The sequence below is a fragment of the Brassica oleracea genome, chromosome C7 (genome assembly GCF_000695525.1).
Source record: "Brassica oleracea var. oleracea cultivar TO1000 chromosome C7, BOL, whole genome shotgun sequence".
Lineage (NCBI taxonomy): Eukaryota > Viridiplantae > Streptophyta > Magnoliopsida > Brassicales > Brassicaceae > Brassica > Brassica oleracea.
The window spans coordinates 19,051,469-19,070,646 of record NC_027754.1 but is presented as its reverse complement, the minus strand read 5'-3'; the positions used below and the strand labels follow the sequence as shown (position 1 = coordinate 19,070,646).

Below are 19,178 nucleotides of genomic sequence, written 5' to 3'. Positions count from 1 at the left end.
ATAATGAAAGTACTAGAGGGTATTGAGCTGAAAGTACATCAAGTTCTCGAGAACAATATTGATAATCATCAAAGTATATGATCTGAATATCCTAGTAACCTCTGGATACAATTTCCAAACAGTTGAATATCTCAAGAAAGAGTTTGAGATGAAAGATCTTGGAAAACAAAGTTTTGTTTGGGATTACAGCTTGAGTACATTAACAATGAAATCCTTGTGCATCAAATAGTATATACAGAAAAGGGTACTCAAGAGATTTAATATGGACCAATTTCACCCATTATCTAGTACATGGGCGTGAGATCACTTGTTTTGGACACTGATCCATTCAGTCCAAAGGTGGACGATAAAGAAGTCCATTTAGTCCTGAGATGGACGATGCAGAAGTCTTGTTTTAGATACTGATATGTTTGGTCCATAAGAAGGACGATGAAGAAGCCTTTGATTTTGGTTTATTTTATACTAACCAGCCCAAAGAGAGGTTATTTGGTTTTGTTGATTTGTTTTTCAGACAGGTTATGTTTTACACATAGTGGTACATGCATATCACAGCAACATCATCCAAGATTTCGTGTGTGTGTATTAGAGGTCGATGACTCAATATGTTCGATCAGATTGTGGCATGGCCGATGGTAAAGAAGAACCAACTATCATGTTCGAAGACGAAGCATATTCTGCCCAAGATCTTCATCACCCACAGATTGCAGAAAATTGGAGAGGTCCAAGGGACTTTTAGTAATGTCCAAATCAGGGAGATTAATGTGTGTTGTACTCTTTTTCCTTCACCATGGTTTTGTCCCAATTGAGTTTTCCTGGTAAGGTTTTAATGAGACAACATTTAAGCACATTACAAGCTCTAAATGGTTATGACATCCAAGGGAGAGTGTTATAAATCAGATTGTGGATGGCTCATAACCAAGAGATTATACCTTCAGCGGCCCAAGAAAGAGAGAGTCGGTCAACTTTTCATTTTCCTTATGTCTTTATGTTTTCTTTTTTCCTAGTTGGATTATGATTTGTATTCTTTCCATTTATATATGACGGTGTAATAGACTTTTTCATTATTTCACAACAGTTTCTTCACAATAATGTACTATAAAACATAATCTAGAGAGAGAGATAAGAGAGCGAGAGAAGAGAGAAGTTAGGTTTGCAATGCAGATTTCTATCAAGACATTAAAGGGAAAGAGCATAAACCTAGAAGTCGAAGATAGCTCCAACACTATCGACGTTAAGATCCATGGGGAGCCGATGAGTGAACTGGTTTTGCGACTGCGTCCTTCGGGTCGGGGTGAAGCAGCCATGCGTATTTTTGTAGCGACTCTCAGCGGCAGGTCCCATACCCTTCAGGTTAAGGGATCCGATACCATTGGAGAAGTCAAGACTAAATTCTTTGAGATTGATGGCACTCCAGTAGACCAGCTGAGGATAATATTTGCCGGCGTGGCTCTTCAGAACAGTCGGACAGTAGCTGAATGCGGCATCAGGCATGAGTCGACCATTCACTTGACCTACGATCTTTGCGGTTGCTAAAATCTCTCTCTTTTTTTTTTCAATGTTCTTATCATATTATTCTAAGATTTGGTGTTCAATTTATAAAATACTATGTTTAATTTCTTCTCAGACGTGACGAAGGAAAATAATTTCTACGTTATTATCTTCAATAGACTATGTTCTAAAAAGAAGTTTTAGACAAAAAAAAAAGAAGTGTTTAAAAAAAAAAAAAAGTCAACACCCTCAGAATGAAACATGTAAGGATGATTTATCTCGTACTAAATTGTTATACAACACACATTTGATTTTCGAATGTACTTTCAGTTGTAAACACACATTTGATTTCGATAGCTGTGACCTCCTTGTTATCACGAAACAAGTTTTCAATGGAGATCCAGAGTTCTCAAGAGGTGCACTTTGTCTTTAGAACCGTATGGAGGATAGTTTCAGAGATAGTCTCATAAATCAACATCTTTACGAGTCTATCTCGTTCTTTCCATTGCTTTTCGTTTGGTGGTGTTGGGGAGGAACTGCCGTCAAAGTCATCAGCTATACCAAACGTGAGGCAATGTATTTTAAAAAGCCCTCTCCATGTGTCATAGTTGAGCTTTTGCAGATCAAGGACAATTGTGACATGCCCCCGTGTGTGATAAAATTCATTAAGTTTACACGATGTCAAATTATTATGGTATAACAATTAATTAAGTAGTTTAAAATATAAAAAAAGAATGTAAAAGATATAATAAAAAAAATAGGTAAGTTCTGTTTTTATTTCTATAATAAATAATGTCAAATTATTTGAAAAAGAACAATTAATAAAGTAGTTAAGATGAATTAAAATAAGGAAATGACAGATCTAATAAATCTGTTGAAAATAAAATTAATTCTATTTTGTACTTCAGTTTTAATAATATAGATACTTTTTTAAAAAAAATTAATAATTCATCTAAATTATATAAATTTTAGAAATTAGAAGATTATATAATATAATGGTTTCAGTTTTAAAAATAAAGAATAAAGTATGATATGTTTTTGATTGTTTGTATTATGCACATTGTTTTACCGTTAGTTTTTTTTTTGATAGATATTTAGATAGATAGTAAATGATGTTTAACTTTTCATTAGAAACAAAAGAAGTCAAGTTTCTTAATTTGTGTAAAAACTTTATAGTTTCTTGCAAAATTCGAGAAAGAAAAAAAAAAGTTAAGTTTCTTAATTTGTGTATAAAACTTTTAAGTATAGTCTCTTGCAAAATTCGAGAAAGAAAAAAAGTTAAGTTTCTTAATTTGTGTATAGAACTTTTAAAAGAAACCAAAGGGCTGCCTATATTATCATTGGGAAAATGTAAAGTTAACAGATAATTCACTCCCAAACGTGTAAGTATATAAAAAGAAAACCCCAAAGAGAGAAAGGAGAGAAACAATGCAGGTATATAAAAAGAAAACCCCAAAGAGAAAAAGGAGAGAAACAATGCAGATTTCTATTACGACGGTAGAGGGAAAAAACATAAACCTAGAGGTGGAGGATAGCTCCAAGCCCATCGACCTCAAGATCAATGGACCCATCCGTCAACTGGTTCTAGGTTTGAATCCGGATGCCTATCCAACTCAGGACGCATTCATGCGGATTTTTGTATCGACTATAAAGGAGAAAACATTCATCCTACAAGTGAAGGGGTCCGATACCATTAAAAAAGTCAAGACCATGATCCATGATCAGGGTGGCTTACCGGTGGACCAGCTGAATCTTAACTTTCTTGGCAGCACGCTTGAAAACAGACGCACCGTAGCTTACTACAACATCAAACCGGACTCCAATCTTGTCATTGTGCAGCGTGGTTGCATCTGCTAAACGTGTCTCTTTGTTTTCCAAAATATTATCAGTATTGCTTTTGATATTTCCAAACACAAGTAGTTTTAATGGCTTAAACATTTTCAATATATAATCTTGTGCTGTTAAGAAATCGGTTAAACATTTTTAATGGCTTTATTTATCATTTTTAGTTTATTTTGTCAACTTTCAGATTTTAGTTTTCTGTAAGAAATCAGTATGTAACCATATGATCTAACATTACTTGGCAGAAAAATCGAAGAAAAATATCAGAAGCTGAAGATTTTTTTCTTTTCAAAACATCAAACCGGAGGATATTAAATCTTAGAATGATTAACAAGTCGAATATTATGTAAAAACTGTCACTCTTACAAAAGGGATGTTGCTACCACTTCTTTAATTCCCACACAAGTATCAATCAACTGACAAAAAAATCAACACTCAAAACACGATTTGTGGGTTGTAACGCCAAACCTAGCGGTTCAGTACCGTCTGTATCACGTTTCTTTGCGCATTTGTTAAGCCCTGCAGTTTTTGGTAAACATGCCAAACAGTTCATATCAAGTTCAAGATCTTTTCACGCTATATGGATGATAGAAACCATACCTGGCAAATATTATCAAACAAAGGCCGGTCTCCACTCGAAAACTTCAACATAAAATCAGCCAGGTAACTTGCTAGATTAATCTGTTTGTTGCGCCGAAAAAGAATCTTGGTGAGACAAATTAAAGATTTGGAGAATTACGTAGAAGCACAAGAGGTTATGTCGAACATATGCAGAACACAAGAGGTCACCTCATTCAGGGGGTCGGTAACATGGAAGTCATCATCACCATCCCCATCATCTTGGTTCTGTTGAAACAATGGTTTAATCACTAATGAGATACGGTTTAATGGTATAGCTTTATAGGTAAAAGAGAAAGAGGACCTCAAAAGTTCGAGCCATTGCTTCAAGTTGGTCATAAGAGGGTTTGCTTGATTGAGAGGCACCACTTGAACGTAGCAAGTCTTTCTCACCTTCAACGTTTACTTCATCGACTTCTTCCCATTCACTATCCTGCTACTCCCAAGAAAGGAATTAGCATCTCAAGGAGATCAAAAAAAAAAAAGACCAAGGAAGCATAATCACCTCATCTTCACAACCCAAAACTTGCTCTTGAATTTCAATCAACGTATCAGCTAGTAACGCCAGTACCTGCAAGGGCCAATAATGTAAAATTTCTCAAACCATGCACTAAATAGTCATGAAATGAAAGGAGGTTAAGAAACTGCAAAAGGCAGCACAATTAGTCAAAGACAGAACTGTGTATCCCCAAATAATACCTATTCTGACTTGTAGAACGTTTAGAGTAAGGAAGGAAACAAAAACATACCTTCATGGGTAAAGGTATGATGGTCCATTGTTCCGGAGCAGATTTAGCTTTTGAGCGCGTGGTTATGCCACCATTTGACTGTACAAGAAATGTAAACATGTCTCTCTCTATTAGGCTGTGAGAGTGAATTGAAATTTCCAAAAATATATATATAAAAAAGTACAGCAGCAAAAGACCTGGATCCGATTGCCTGGGACGTTGACCTTGGCGAATTCAGAATGTCTAGTTGACAGTAATAAGGCCAGAGCTGAACAAGTGACTTTGATTTGATATGCCCCCTGTATTTCCCCTGAACAAAGATGCTTAACAAAGCATAAGTTTAAACGGCCGGAAAACCCCACGCATCAGGTAGACAAATAGAATCACACAACTAGATAGCGCAACAGAGAGAGATGCTTGCCTTGTTGTTTAGTCCATTCTGTCATAACATAGGCAAATGAATTTTCATGGCCATCAGCGGGTACGCTAACAAGCAGATTGATAAACTGATCAACATTCGGAAAGCTCATGTGGACCTGCAAAAATCAATGGAAAAAATAGGCTTCCAAGGTTATAGTGTAGGACAGGGAGGCTAAACAGCATCTTGCAAAGAAGAGAGGAACCATTATTATGCTAAAACTATCCAAGTGAAAGGTGAAGAATACCAATCTGGCAAAAATCAGTAGCAATGAGCTTCTGAAACCCGATATTTCAGCAGACTGCATCCGTCTTACAAGAGCAGCAACCAGATCCTGGACATGGGGTGCCATCTCTGATGGAAGATGCAAGATAAGCTGCAGAATGTACTTCCCAGCAAATAGAGATCCAGAACATTCCAGATCAGGGTTGAGAAGCCTACCCCAACATTGAGAAAACAATTTAGCAAAGAAAGACGGCACAATTAAACCAGATACCAATTGGAAAACATTGAGAAACCAATAAACCAAGGTGCCTGATGAGATACGGATATATCCCCATGTTTATTCAGACGACTACTCTAAGAATCAGAAAAATGCAGGTGACAAAGACCAAATCTTTTATCATGAATAGATTTACCCATATATATGCAAAATCATCGTTGATTTTCTTTTCACATGCGTAAGTATTGCCAGCATATTAACATAAGCACAACATAGAAATGCAAAAAGGTAAATATTGCCTACAACTTTTGGTGGACGTGAAATAAACCAAACAAAGAGGTAAGTGAAACTTATACCTAGAAGCTGCATCAAGCAAACTTCTCATGGTAAAGCTGGGATCACCACTCCAAGAGAGCAATTCTTGTCTTCCACTAGATATAAAAGCTGCCAGACATTCTGTTGCATTCTGACAAAATTATGAGGCTAGTTAGTGTTAAGTGATCATTTGTAAATAGAAAGCGCTGAACCAAGCTAAGACGTCGAAAAGTTTATCACCTGTAGTTCACTATTGTCCTCACTGTGGAGTATGATGCGAATGACAGCATCAAAGCAAAATTCATATGCAGTTTTCACTACATCACTTGGGGCACCCTATACATATGACTAGAAAAATAGTCAGCAAAACACGAGAAATGCTGAATTTTCACTTAGTAACGTTATATGAAAATCCAGCTAGTATAACTTGCCTTAAGAAGCATGGTTAAAAGATCCAAGGATCCACTCACTAGTCCTTCAGGTTGTTGATGAGGCTGATTATCACCACATAGATGTCATCTAAAAAGAAACTAAAGAAGAGAAAATAGTACACTGAGGATAAAAAGAACAGGTGAGTGCCTTCTTTAAAGCTGGTCCGATGAATGGTAAAATCCTTGATGTCAGAGGATGCAGACAGCCAGGCGAATTCTTTATGGCCTGTGTGACAGCCATACTAAAGACATTAGTCGTACACATAGTTGATTTATTGTTGATTTAATCGAAGCAGTGGTAAGAGATTAACGTAACATGCTACGGAAATTGCATTTCTAACAACGAGATGAATCATAACCACTTTAACTATTTACCTCCAGAACGTCAATTATATCGATACTTATGAAGGGATCAGAGACATGTGCCACCCACACATTAAGAATCACTGGTGAGATAATAGACTCTATTGAGGCTGATGCTTCATGGCCTAGCAAATGATTACATAAAGTAATAAATAAGTGAGAACTGTTATGTAACTAGATTCTGAAATTTTTTGTAAAGAGAAATTATGTTGACTTACCAGCCTTAATTGCTTGTTGGAGAGTTTCAAGTACCAAAATCAAAGTTTCATCTGAAGCCTAAGAAAAAGAATAAAAAATCTCTAGTGACACAAGGAAAATAGAGACACGCACACGCCAATTGTGGTTGTGAGTAGAAAAATTTACCTGATGGAGAAGATCCGTGAGAGATGAGAATAAGTTCATGATTTGAGGCAGAATAACTGAACGGTTCATATCAGGTAGGAGCTGCAAAAGTGCCCGACATGCGCCTACTTTCACAGGTGGAGGCCTGTTTATAATGGTATCTAGTAAGTTAACATTTATTCTCAGTACATAACTACACTACCAGCAGAAGAGTAGGAAACATACACGTCCATGTTAATAGCTCTAACAGCAGCATTGAGGAAGTGCTCAAGAAGTCCAGGGTTGATCTGATTAACGTGAAAATAATTCAATTAATATACTACATACTGAGGTTGTATTGGAAGAAATGAAACTCAGAATTTACCTCAGAGGAGAACCTAGCGACTGCTGTAAATATGCGAGCATAAAGGAAAGGACATTCATGATACCCTGTTAAATAAAGGGGCCAGTCATGTACCAAAGTTTGAATTTGAAATAAGATAAATTAGTTGGAGCAGTAAATCTTACAAAACCTACCAGTTCCAGTATCTTCCATTATCAATTGCTCAATAAATTTAGCTAAATTAGCATGGTCAGTTCCCAAGTCCTGAAAATATTATACCAATATTAAGGATAACATGTTTCCCTCCATAATAACTTTTTTTTTGTATTAACATTTCTATGGAAACACGCACCTCAGCATCAACAAGTTGATCGGCAAGAGAAGCCAAAGCATAGAGAGCGGCTTCTCTTATCTACCAAATGGAAAATATACGGGTAGAAAAAAACATATTAACAGAATTGGTAACAATTTTGAGAAAAAATTAAGAGAAGTAATAGATTGTCAGACCTTTTAAAAGATACAAGAACAAAGAGAAACTAAAGTCCACTTACTCTCCACCAGGACGAAGAACCAGCTATCTTTTCATTTTGGGACTCATGGAACCGCTTTCCAGCAGCATCTACAACGGCGTTGATCCCTTCCCTACCAAAAGTATTGACAACTTCCTCCAGCAAAAGTATACCTGTGGTGCACCAGGTACTTGTATAGTTACATTTTCATAATTTTTGCATATACATATACGCATATGACCTCTAACTCTTGTCTCTGACTAAACATAAGCATATGAATTTGACTTTAAAGAGTGAGAGACAGCTTGCCTGATATACGACAACTGAAGCTACCCTCATCTTCATCGGCTACAAACTGGCTTACATCCGTGGACCATGTATGAACCTGTAGAGGAGATAAAAAAAATAAAGATGTGTGATTTTTTTAAAAGGCATGTGCAATGTTACACATATAACTAATTCAACTTTTGCTAGCACAAATAACAACAAAAGACTGTGTACAATTTTCTGAGACCAAATATAATGGAAAGGGATGTCATGACTAACCAAAAAAACATCATATTACAAATTGTATCTGAGCAAGCTCAGGATGAAACAAAGCCTTTTTAAGATTTAAGCACATAACTGGCGGTATATTAATCATCAAAGATTTTAAAAGACCAAATATAACCACTATATCTAATCATGTTTGAGTAGGCAGAAGATGCATGATTAATCCTTACCTGTTGTTCTGTAACCTGCAGGAAAGAAACGGTTTGATATACTAATTCTCCGACATTACTGGCAATGACCTGAAATGAAAATATTTGGGTAAGAAACCAAAGCAGCATACAACCAAACGAAGGAGAAAACTGAAAAGGTTTGAGCCAAACCTTTGCCAGTCTTCTACTGCTAACGATGGTTGATAGAAACTCAAATAGCTGCACAAAGGAAACAGATATGCAAAATCCAGTGTCAGCTGGGCCTCAAACTCATTAAAATACATAATTCTATGAGCGAATACCCCATCTCTAATCAAAAGACTAACTTCGAAAATGAAGGAAAAACCTTGATAGTGAAAATAGTGAGTTACCTGGATGACAAAAGTGTCAAGACTCTTTTCTTCACCATCTGAATCATATCTTCCATCATATGAATCTTCAGCACCTTCAACTGACGATCGAAGATAGACTTGTAGAGATGATTCAAATGTGTGCCACAATGGCCTCATAATAGCTGCAAGAATATTATGTTTCAGTAACGATGCTTCAGATGCATATGTATGAATAAATTTGAATAAACAAGGGATCTGGGTCGCATGAGAACATACCTATCAGTTCACTTTCCATGAGAAATGGGAAATTCTGTACAAACTGACTCAAGCACTTCAATACCTAATCAGAGCAGACAAAACCAACACAAAGACATGGGCCTTGTCAACCATTCAGGCCATCTGATGGGAACAAAATTACAACAATCAGAAGATAAGACGAACCTCCATTCTTAAACTCCAATCATCAGGATCGTCAGGTTGCACAGGATGTTCCAGTATAAGTGAAAACTGAATCATCCAAACCTTAAGTAGAGGAGTAACTAAAGTAGTGGTTTCTGTCTGAATACAAACACTTTATATATGTCAACTGGTAACAGAGGTAGCTGAAGCAAGACGCATTTCAAATTAATGTATAGAATGAGAATTATTAAAAAGAAAGTACCTTGTACACACCACTCATTGCTCCAAGAACAGATATACAAGAATAAAAAATTGAAAGCGCTTTTCCTCGCATATACTTGTCATAGCTCTACATATACAAATGAAAAGTAGAACACAGGAGTGAGTTCGACAAGAGCCTTCATCACTACAATTATCATTTAAGGAATTTGACACGCTAAAGATGTGATTCAACACAAGTCAGATCGTATCAATATCAGGAAACAAACCTGAGGAGAGGAAACGACTGCGTGCAAGCAAGGAAACAACACAGGTACGAGTGTAGGCACATCTTTGTCATCCAAGTCACCAGAGAGAAGAGCCAAACACCTCAAAGCTCCATGAACTGTTGAAATTGGCAATAAAGTTTAGCCTAAGGAAACCTCTAGACTAATTTCATGAGAGGTAACAAAGAACTGAACAAAAATATACCTCCATTGATGTTGTTCTGATCGCTAATCAACTGCAAGAGAAAGGGTAACAGCTCAGGCCACTCTTCTGGCCAGTCATATGTGGCAATTGATGATATATCCATACTAATAGCCGTACAGATTTTTCGATGAGAGTCATCAAGTGAGCCCAAAAGTAGTCCTCTAATAAGATCCTAATAACAAAACCAAACAAGATTCCTTAAAACGTATACAAACTATATCGCAGCAAAACAGGAACAGTGAGAGTACCTTTTCCTCACTTGAGACAAGAGGATACTCAAAATCCTCATCGTTCTCTCGCCAATGCTTCTTAATGAACTGTTTTAACAGGACGGCAGCTAAGTAACAAGTAAGTTAAAGAACTCCACAAGAAATAGACTTCACTCTATCAATAACAATGTAAAAAGGATATTTGACGCAATCCCAAAGAGAGGACTTTGTTAGCAGCGACCCTGCACAATGCGCTGCCAAACCCTACAAGTACAAAGAAAATGGGTGATCTTCCTCTTTCATCAATAACAAGAATCCATTAAAAAGCTTTCAACTTTCTGGGCAAAACGATTTAAAGCGACAGACCTGGTTGAAGAGATGCTTGATTGAGTGAGGTCTCAGCGAAAGAACGAACGTTCTGGTTAGGGTCGAGACTTGCCGTCAAGCACCCGAGCAGCCATTGCTGATCTTGGTCCACCACCATTGTTTCAATTTCGCGCTCGATCTTCTTGTAGGAATGTTCGAGAGAGACGGAGTCGCCTCTCTGAGATTTTGATGTCGGAGCCTTTATAGAGAGAGAGAGAGGTGATGAAGAGGAGAGATGATGGAATAATGTTTTAGTACCAATTTAAACCGGATCGGTTTGTCGGTTTAAATTGGTTTGATTCGCTTTTCTGATTTCAATCGAACCGATGGAATGGAATCTTCCTTGATATTACCGGTTTCGTTAGACAAAGCAATTTGATTATGCTTGAACAAAATAACTGAATCTTATTGAATAAAATTTAAATGAGAATCTGTTTCATAGAAGCTCACAAAACGCCTCCAGTGAGAAAAAAATATCCAAAAAGAAAAGAAAAGAGAGAAGATCCATAATGGGTTAATGATGTTATTGCCGCTTGTTAATGTAACTCTTGATCACTACAATCCCTACGCTGCAAAGAGCCAAGGCTGTTAACTTGAGAGGGAGGCTACTAGACAAGAAGAAGCTTTTGTTTGATCGGCTTCTGTTGTTGCTCCCTGTTCTTGCTAGCCGTGACCTTTCTGCTGATGAGCTTTCTCTCATCAGAGTGCACAGGTTATCCAGTTGATGCATCACTTGACGCTGTCCACGTGAGAGGGTTGATATCTGGTTGCCACCAGAAAGCGTTTCAAATCAAATGTAATCAAATACAAAATTTCAAAAAAATGTATAAATAATGTGAGAGGTGACTTACCTCTTCCATAAGTGGGGAATCCTTGGCTAACTGGGAAGACGAAGATGAGTGAGGCATTATGGAATTTGTCAAACAGCCATTGTCCAGACTAGAAATGAAATACGAAGTTGGAGCTGAGCCGTTGCATACTTCGGCTTGGACTGTCATGCTCTGCTGTGTTGGTGAGTTCTTGTTGCAGCTCAGCTTTGAGTTCAGCTCTTCGATCCGGTTTGTGAACTCATCCATTCTCTCATTCAGTGATGATATTTGTTCCGAAAGCTGAGTCATAAACCCCTGAAAATAGATTAAGAAACTATTACAATTGCACTGTTAAGTTACAACGAAGACTCTGAATGAAAGAGAACAAACTCGAACCTCGTTGGCTGGAGAGTCATGGTTTCTCTCTTCGTACCTCCTATCGCTTGAAGAGTAACCAGCAAGCTTGGACAGATTCTTATCTCTTTGGGTTGAATATGAGTGTGACATGCCTCTGTATCATAAATGTCATAGCTACTTAAGGACACATGGATTGGATTGGATTGGAAGTAACAAAGCTTTCTCATACACTCCTCAAAAGAAGTGTACCTTTTGAGGTTCTTATTTCTCATGGCTACTCTATCTGCAGAGGCTCTCAAGAGCGCTTCTTTTGGGCTTGAACTAGACACCAAATCCTCATCTAAGCTTAGCTTGTGCTTCAAATCATCTGGTAGAGCCTGTAATGGGGACTTCTAATCAGAAACCCACTTGAGATCTAATAGAGAAAATATCATATAGCCTGAGCAGCAAATCATACCATTACTTCATTTATCAGTTTTTCAAGTTGGATCTGCTCAATATAGGTGCGTGGAATGAATGATCCTTCCAATCCTAGCTGCTCTGCAGTGCTCTGTACAAGTTGCCTATCTTTACCTTGCACCTGATGTTCTTACAAATTTAGAATTATATTTTTATAGTCATCATAAAGCCACATCACAGAACTATACAAATTTCTTGAACTATCTGGTGGTGAATGAGTTTTAGATAGACAAACCTGCATGTAGTGACGATTCAGCTGCTCAAGCCAATCGATTTTCACACAAACCTTTTCGGTAGCAAAAACATGGCTGTTCCTTTTAAGTATGGTGGCTATTGTGTATCCCAACGCCATAAGCCCACCAAGTAAGCGAACGCTCACTTCAAAAGTAATCCTTGGGGATATGACAAAAGGAGTATCCGTGACCCATTCCTGGACATCAAAATCAGAACAATAAGTATCCACCACACCACTTTAAGCAATCTTAACATATTACTGATTCAGAAGGTTGTCAGCTTTTTCAGAAACTGAAAAGTCATGTTCATGAAAACATGGAAAGAAAACTATTAAAGAGACAAACCTCAAACATGAGGCTGTACTTTCCATCTTTATTCCGCATCCTCAAATGTGATTGGCACGACTCTGGATCTTCACCTGGTGGAAGAAGATATATGTCATAGGTTTCCTCCTTATTCTCTGTGTATCCTTCAGAAAGAACAGCCTTGATCTGATCAACAGATACATCTTTTCTTGACTACAATAAATCAACAGCAAAATAAGTTCAGTTTACTTGACAAAGCATTTAATATTATAACATAGATAGACAAAACACCTTCAAGATGTATGTTGGGCTCTGAAAACCAGTGAAGGGGTTGAATTTATTAATGATTTTAATCTGAGCCGTCTGGAGATCTGGTTCTATGAAAGCTTTGTACATCGGGTACACCTGCATAAACAGTGAAGCTGTTACTTTCAAATACTTAACATAACCAATAACAGCCAAGAAGCAAAGATATAAAAAGAAATGAGAACAAACTGTTTCAGATATCTGATGGATAATCTCCTCTGGCTGTTGGCCTGCACGTTGTATATCACGCAGAACCCTTTTAACAAGATCAAAGTGAACTCCACCAGTAACGGACACACGAAGATCCAACAAAGGTCGCAGTTTTTCACTCAATGCATAGATTCCTTCAATGATCACAATCCTAGAAGCCGGGACATCAAGAGTCCTAACAAGAGTAAAAAGCAATGTCTTCAGTGGAATAACCATGCTGAGGTGAATGTAATATAAGTATGCATAATGCATCAACCATTACCTATATCCAACACGAGAGCTGGACTTAAAATCATATATAGGAACCTCAACTTGTTTCCCTTGCTTCAAATCTTCAAGATTCTTGAGCAATGTGTCATAGTCCGTTAACCGTGGATCTACATTCCCACACAAAAAAAAAAAGAGTTGTAATAGCTCAATAGATATGAAGAAAACTTGGTTCCTTTTAACTTTCAGATGATACTCTTACCGTCAAAGTTGCCATCAACAATCCGACTAGCGTCATTATAATTGTCCATCGATATGACAGCCACACTCGGCAGGAAGTTGAGTATCTTCTCGGTAAACACCGTCTTCCCAGCACCAGAAGGACCAGCGACCCCAACCAATATGATGCCATCGTTCTTCTGAGAAAGCAACTGGCACGCACGGATAACAGCAAAGAAGCCCTTCTCAAACGACAACCGATCTTGAATTGGGACTATCTCGTACCGAACAGAGTCTCTTCTCTTGACCAATTGGACTTGATCCTTCAAAAGACCGTGCCTCTTCTGATGAAACTCGATCCCATTGGTGTCTTGACCCATCATGAAACAATCACAGGACCTGCAAAAAACACATCAAAAAGACAAGAGTTCACATTTACAGTTAAAACACATTAGAGATCCAGAAACGATCAAACAGTTTCATATGAACACTAATGAGCAAGGCAAGGATCACAAGACGTGAAACAACAAATGGGACACCAGATTGGCGAAAAAAGTGTGAAACTTTGAAACACCCATTAACCAAAATCGAAAACTTGACGCCGATTTGTTGGAGTTTGTGACTTACAACGAAGAATCTCGCGTGAATCGGGGATCGTCACTTTCGCAGAGCAGTTCCGAATTGAATAGGAAGAAGGGTTGGGATTTTCGAAGAGAGCTTCTTTATCGGGGCGAGCGATTTCTAGAGAATCTGGCGAAAAGATCTCGTCGACCCACGAGGTTGCATTGAGAGAATGAATGAATGTGAGAGAGAGAGAGAGAGAGAGAGAGCCTATTTAATACCTTTTCATTGTTTTTTTGTTTTGTTTTATGTTTATGTTAGCTCTTTAGATAAACTTTGAAAATACGCCGATCTTATAGTATAGAGAAATATCAAACTGGGAGAATCCAAGAAATCAATGCGCTTTTCAATTATATTGAAAGTTAATTTCAAAAGATATGAAACTGATGTGTTATTAATTTAGGTATTCAAGTTTAGTTTCTTTGATACTCTGTATAATTTTCTTACGAATCCATGTATTTAATTGAATACAATCTCTTTTTGTCTGTAAACTGTTTACTAGTTAAAATGCTATCGTATAAAAGCGAGGATGGCCCGTGGCTTTGAGGGAATTTTGGCCTCAATACAAATATGAGGGAACTTTGGCCCCAATACGAATCTAGATTTGAATTTCGCTGACCACCGACGATTAAGATAGAGGTGAAAAATACGGTCCCTACTTAGACGCTAGTCGGGTTCCCTCCGGAGTGTCAACATTACCTGGATTATCAAAAAAAAAAAATATATATATATATATATATATATATATAAAAAAAAAAACATAGATACTTGATATTTTCATGAAAAAGTTTTATGTCTATTTGAGTAATGGCTTCATCGTTTAGAAAAATATATAAGAGATTTTTTGTGCAACTTGTTTAGGTATTTTGGGCAGGGAAGAACCAAAATACAATAATTGAATTTGTAGCTACTTCCTTTAATTGGTACTCCTTGTAACATTTTATTGAATGTTCTCATTTGCTCAAACTAGAAACTTATTTATATGGAATTTACTCCTTATAAGATTTTATTGAATGTTCTCATTTGTTCAGACTAGAAACTTATTTTATATGGAATGTCTTTCATTATTTTGGGATGGTCAATGTTCACTTCAGTGCTTTGGTTACGTACGCACTTGACTACTACAATAATTGGTACTTCTTCCAACATTTATTATTCATATCGGTTCATGCGGAAAAGGATCGTCCCAAGCAGTACCGGTCCCGACATGGTGAACAACACAAGCAATTTTACAAATTTGTGTAAATTCTGTAGTTTTTTTATAAAGGTTTTAGAATTATGTTTGTGAGAGATAAAAATTAAACTGTTTAATTACTGTGTGAACTCTGTAGTTAAAATAATATTTATATATATATATCAATAATTCTTTCTAAAAGCTGATTTATTCAAATATTTTTCGAGGGGTGCTTTTCATGAAGACCGGCACTGCTCCCAAGTTAGTAAGAATAGTAAAAACAAATAATGGGTATGAGTCATAAACATAACAAATGTTCAGTTTAAGTATCAATGCGTATATGGATGATTATAAATCCATCCTAGCTATAAACCACATTGGTAGCATTTTCTGGTTTTATATAGTGAGTTATTACCGGTTGAGAATCACATTAATTCAGAGGTAGGAGTTTTTGCTTTGTACTATATTGTTGTGTACAAGAACATCTTTAATGTTGTGTACAAGAACATCTTTAATGGTATTCTATAATTTTCTATATTCCACTTTAAAAATAGAATTTTTATTATATGGTTGGAATTGCTCTAATGATTTATTATATAATATAATTATTATATAAAGACATCTTCAATGATACATTATAATTTTATCTATATTTCACTAAAAAATAGAATAACTATATTATAAAGTTGGATTTGCTCCAATAGTTTACTGTATATTAAAGTTATTCTATAATAGAGTAGAATATAAATAAATGTTGCTTTTTATTCTAAAAATGGAGTAAAGTGATAACGATCCTCTATATTCCATTATATTATAGAGTAAACTCATTTGAACAAATTAAAATATATAATAAAGTTATTTTTAAAATAAAATATAGAAGAAATTATAGAATACCATTGAAAATGGTTTAATAGGGTGAAATATAGATGAATTTTTTTACTCTAAAATATAGTAGAAGTATAACAACTTTATATATTCCACTTTGTTATTGAGTAATTCTATTATAGATTAAACTATTGGTGTAAATCTAATTCTATAATAGAATTGTTTTATTTTAAAGTAAAATATAGAAAAAACTATAGAATGTCATTATAAATTGTCTAGTTACGCATATCCAATTTTGTTTGCATGTATACGTACTAAATATAGCACTTAAATGTTTTGTTGCTACATATGTTTTCATAGTTTGCTTATATAATTATAAGGAAAACCACATGTTACTTAGTCGGTTTTTAAATTTTTTAGTTAAAAGATAGTTTCGTATATTCCGCTAAAAAATCCACTCTAAGAACTCTCCGTTAATCATGCTATTATCGACCTAAAATATGTAATTAAAGTCAATACAAATATTGTATAAGAAACTAGCAGAAACAAAAAAAAAAAAACAAGAAATACGGAATAGTAGAAATACGGAATAGTAGTCTAAGAAATTAATTACAGAGTGACGAGGATCCACATGGTGTCTGCTTCTCTGACTTCGTAAGTCGTACACTAAAATTCACATGCACGGTTCAAGACCCTTTAATTTAGGTTCACTTAAAAATATGGGTCCTATAAACTCTAATTTATTGGTAGAAAATCTAGTTTGATTTAATCTATACATTTAATAGCTCATGAATATGCAATTTTTTCTTGTGGAATCTAATAAAGAAATAAAAAGTGAACCAAAATTCAAATAAAACAAAATTAAATAATAAGCATTTAATTAAAAGGACTGGCATAAATACAATAAACGATTACACTTTCGGCATTTCTCCGACTACGAAAAAGGGTGAGCCGTTCATGCCTTTATGGGACCTTAACATTATATATTTGTTTCTTTCTTCCGACAATCGATAATTATATTAGCCTGCACAACAATGTCCAGAGAAAACTATATACTAGTATTTTTGGAGAAAATGATTTTCGTCGAACACGAAAGGCCAACTTCCAGAATCTCACTGTTTTCCAAGTCCACAGAGGTTTGTTTGTTGTGTCTGTATATCTCTATATTCCATCTGCTTGCCAGCCTTAAGCCCAAGAAGAAAATAGTTTGGGCTTGTGGTTACAGTTATAAATTATTTAGAGGAGCATAAATTCATCTAGTTCTATTTCAATTGATTAACTTGTACTAATAGTTATGGCATCAGTGTACCACCAACCAAAAAAAAAAACTTAGCTATGGCAGTCAAAACAAAATGTATAGGTCCGATTCCCAAAAGTGTTCGGTGGATAAATGTTATAGTGTACATCTTGTTATTGTTTGGAATTTCTTCTTAACCGAGGTCGGTTGGGTTTAGTTTTCGATTGACATACATGTGTTTGATTAATTCTCCTTTGTGTATTTGCAAAAAAAAGATGGTTTTTATTCTAACGTATAACACGTCGACACTACTGATGCTACAAACTGATCGGACAAAAGTCAAGACAATTAATATTGGTGTTCATGAGCTTTCACCTTTTGAATCTTCTTCGAATGTCAACATCAATCGTCCCCCTCAACTATTCACACCAACACTCAATACACCCATACTTTTTAGCTCTTCAATTTTCCCTAGACTAATTCGATTAATTTTCACAATTGGTTTTCAAATTAACCAAATCACATTTAACTAACAAAATCATATTTTGTATAAACAGATTTTATAATGGTTTAACCCTACTAAAACCTCAATCTAACTTTAATTTTCACTTAAATAGGTTCGTAGATAAGAATTAAAGGTCATATGATTATGTTAATTAAATGTCATTTGATTAATTTAAAAACCAATTGTGGAAAATTGATCAAACACCTAAAGAATTTAAAAGCCTAGTGTATTGAGTGTTGGTGCCAATAGTTGAGGGGAACCCAAATCTTCAAAGTAAATTTGGAAACAAATGGCAAAGACAACAAAATCCGTAAATAGTATTCACAATATCACATAAACCATAACTTTTGACAATATTGGACAGAGATATGAGATATCTAGTGTCGTCTAATTCAAATGAAAAGAAAGTTCCCCAAAGTAGATTTATGTGGACATAAAATACATATATGGTAAAGATTGTGGATCATTTGCAAAAAGAAAAAGAACTTACAAATGCCAAAGTAAACAAACAAACACTACAAGAAAACACAAGCTTAACGACGAAAATTAACGAGGAAAAGTAATCCTCGTAAAATTACGTCGAGTTTACGAGGAAATTACGTGGAAAAGTAAATTCAGCGTTATTTCCTCGTAAATTAACGACGAAACCGTTTCGTCGTAAAGTCGGTGTAAAGTGACGTGGCTTTTACGAGGAAATACGCTTTCTTCGTAAATTCGACGTAAAATTAGCGTGTTCTTTACGAGGAAATAATTACGTGTACTTAGCGAGGAAATTATAGTTGTAACACGTTTTTTTTCGGCCACCTAACTAATTTTCGTCGTAAATTCCTAGGAAAATTACACCTACCAGATTCGAAAGTTTCCTATAAATATGGACATTTTAACATCATTTTAAACACACCAAAAAACAAAAACGTGAAAGAAAAAAAATGGCGGGCTCCGGGAATATTTTCGAGTTGCGGAAGTGGATGTATATGCATAGAGATGCTAACGAGAGAGTGACGAAAGAATACCTTGCGGGGCTGGAGACATTTATGCATCAAGCAGATTCGACACCGCTCGCCCAAGAAAGTGGTAAGATGTTCTGTCCTTGTCGGAAATGCAACAATTCAAAATTGGCAAACCGTGAAAATGTTTGGAAGCATTTAATAAATAGAGGTTTCACGCCAAATTACTATATCTGGTTTCAACATGG

At 35.8% G+C, this 19,178-nt stretch overlaps 3 protein-coding genes across 3 annotated transcripts; 1 reads left to right on the top strand and 2 right to left on the bottom strand.

The window, feature by feature from the left end:
- The first annotated feature begins 1,155 nt into the window (after positions 1-1,155).
- On the top strand, positions 1,156-3,345 carry LOC106305529 (polyubiquitin-A-like). The gene is made up of 2 exons (XM_013741892.1): positions 1,156-1,446; positions 2,971-3,345. The coding sequence occupies exons 1-2, from the start codon at positions 1,156-1,158 to the stop codon at positions 3,343-3,345; spliced, it is 666 nt and encodes a 221-aa protein (XP_013597346.1).
- Positions 3,346-3,611: 266 nt separating this feature from the next.
- On the bottom strand, positions 3,612-10,745 carry LOC106306855 (importin-9). The gene is made up of 33 exons (XM_013743627.1): positions 10,516-10,745; positions 10,352-10,413; positions 10,189-10,281; positions 9,941-10,112; positions 9,739-9,854; positions 9,513-9,599; positions 9,293-9,409; positions 9,128-9,191; positions 8,891-9,033; positions 8,691-8,738; positions 8,541-8,609; positions 8,128-8,203; positions 7,861-7,991; positions 7,662-7,721; positions 7,504-7,573; positions 7,352-7,416; positions 7,213-7,274; positions 7,009-7,132; positions 6,864-6,921; positions 6,658-6,770; positions 6,431-6,508; positions 6,283-6,345; positions 6,092-6,187; positions 5,893-6,002; positions 5,342-5,531; positions 5,098-5,212; positions 4,874-4,986; positions 4,698-4,775; positions 4,454-4,519; positions 4,253-4,381; positions 4,120-4,176; positions 3,931-4,011; positions 3,612-3,849 (listed from the first exon to the last, which is right to left on the bottom strand). Exons 1-33 carry the CDS (start codon positions 10,631-10,633, stop codon positions 3,799-3,801), a joined length of 3,075 nt encoding a protein of 1,024 aa, XP_013599081.1. The 5' UTR covers positions 10,634-10,745; the 3' UTR covers positions 3,612-3,798.
- Positions 10,746-10,900: 155 nt separating this feature from the next.
- Positions 10,901-14,446, bottom strand: LOC106301559 (uridine-cytidine kinase C-like). Its single transcript, XM_013737993.1, has 12 exons — positions 14,249-14,446; positions 13,665-14,020; positions 13,458-13,572; positions 13,175-13,370; positions 12,971-13,084; positions 12,719-12,892; positions 12,376-12,570; positions 12,139-12,261; positions 11,931-12,058; positions 11,721-11,835; positions 11,367-11,639; positions 10,901-11,278 (listed from the first exon to the last, which is right to left on the bottom strand). Exons 2-12 carry the CDS (start codon positions 14,002-14,004, stop codon positions 11,039-11,041), a joined length of 2,013 nt encoding a protein of 670 aa, XP_013593447.1. The 5' UTR covers positions 14,005-14,020; positions 14,249-14,446; the 3' UTR covers positions 10,901-11,038.
- Positions 14,447-19,178: the final 4,732 nt, after the last annotated feature.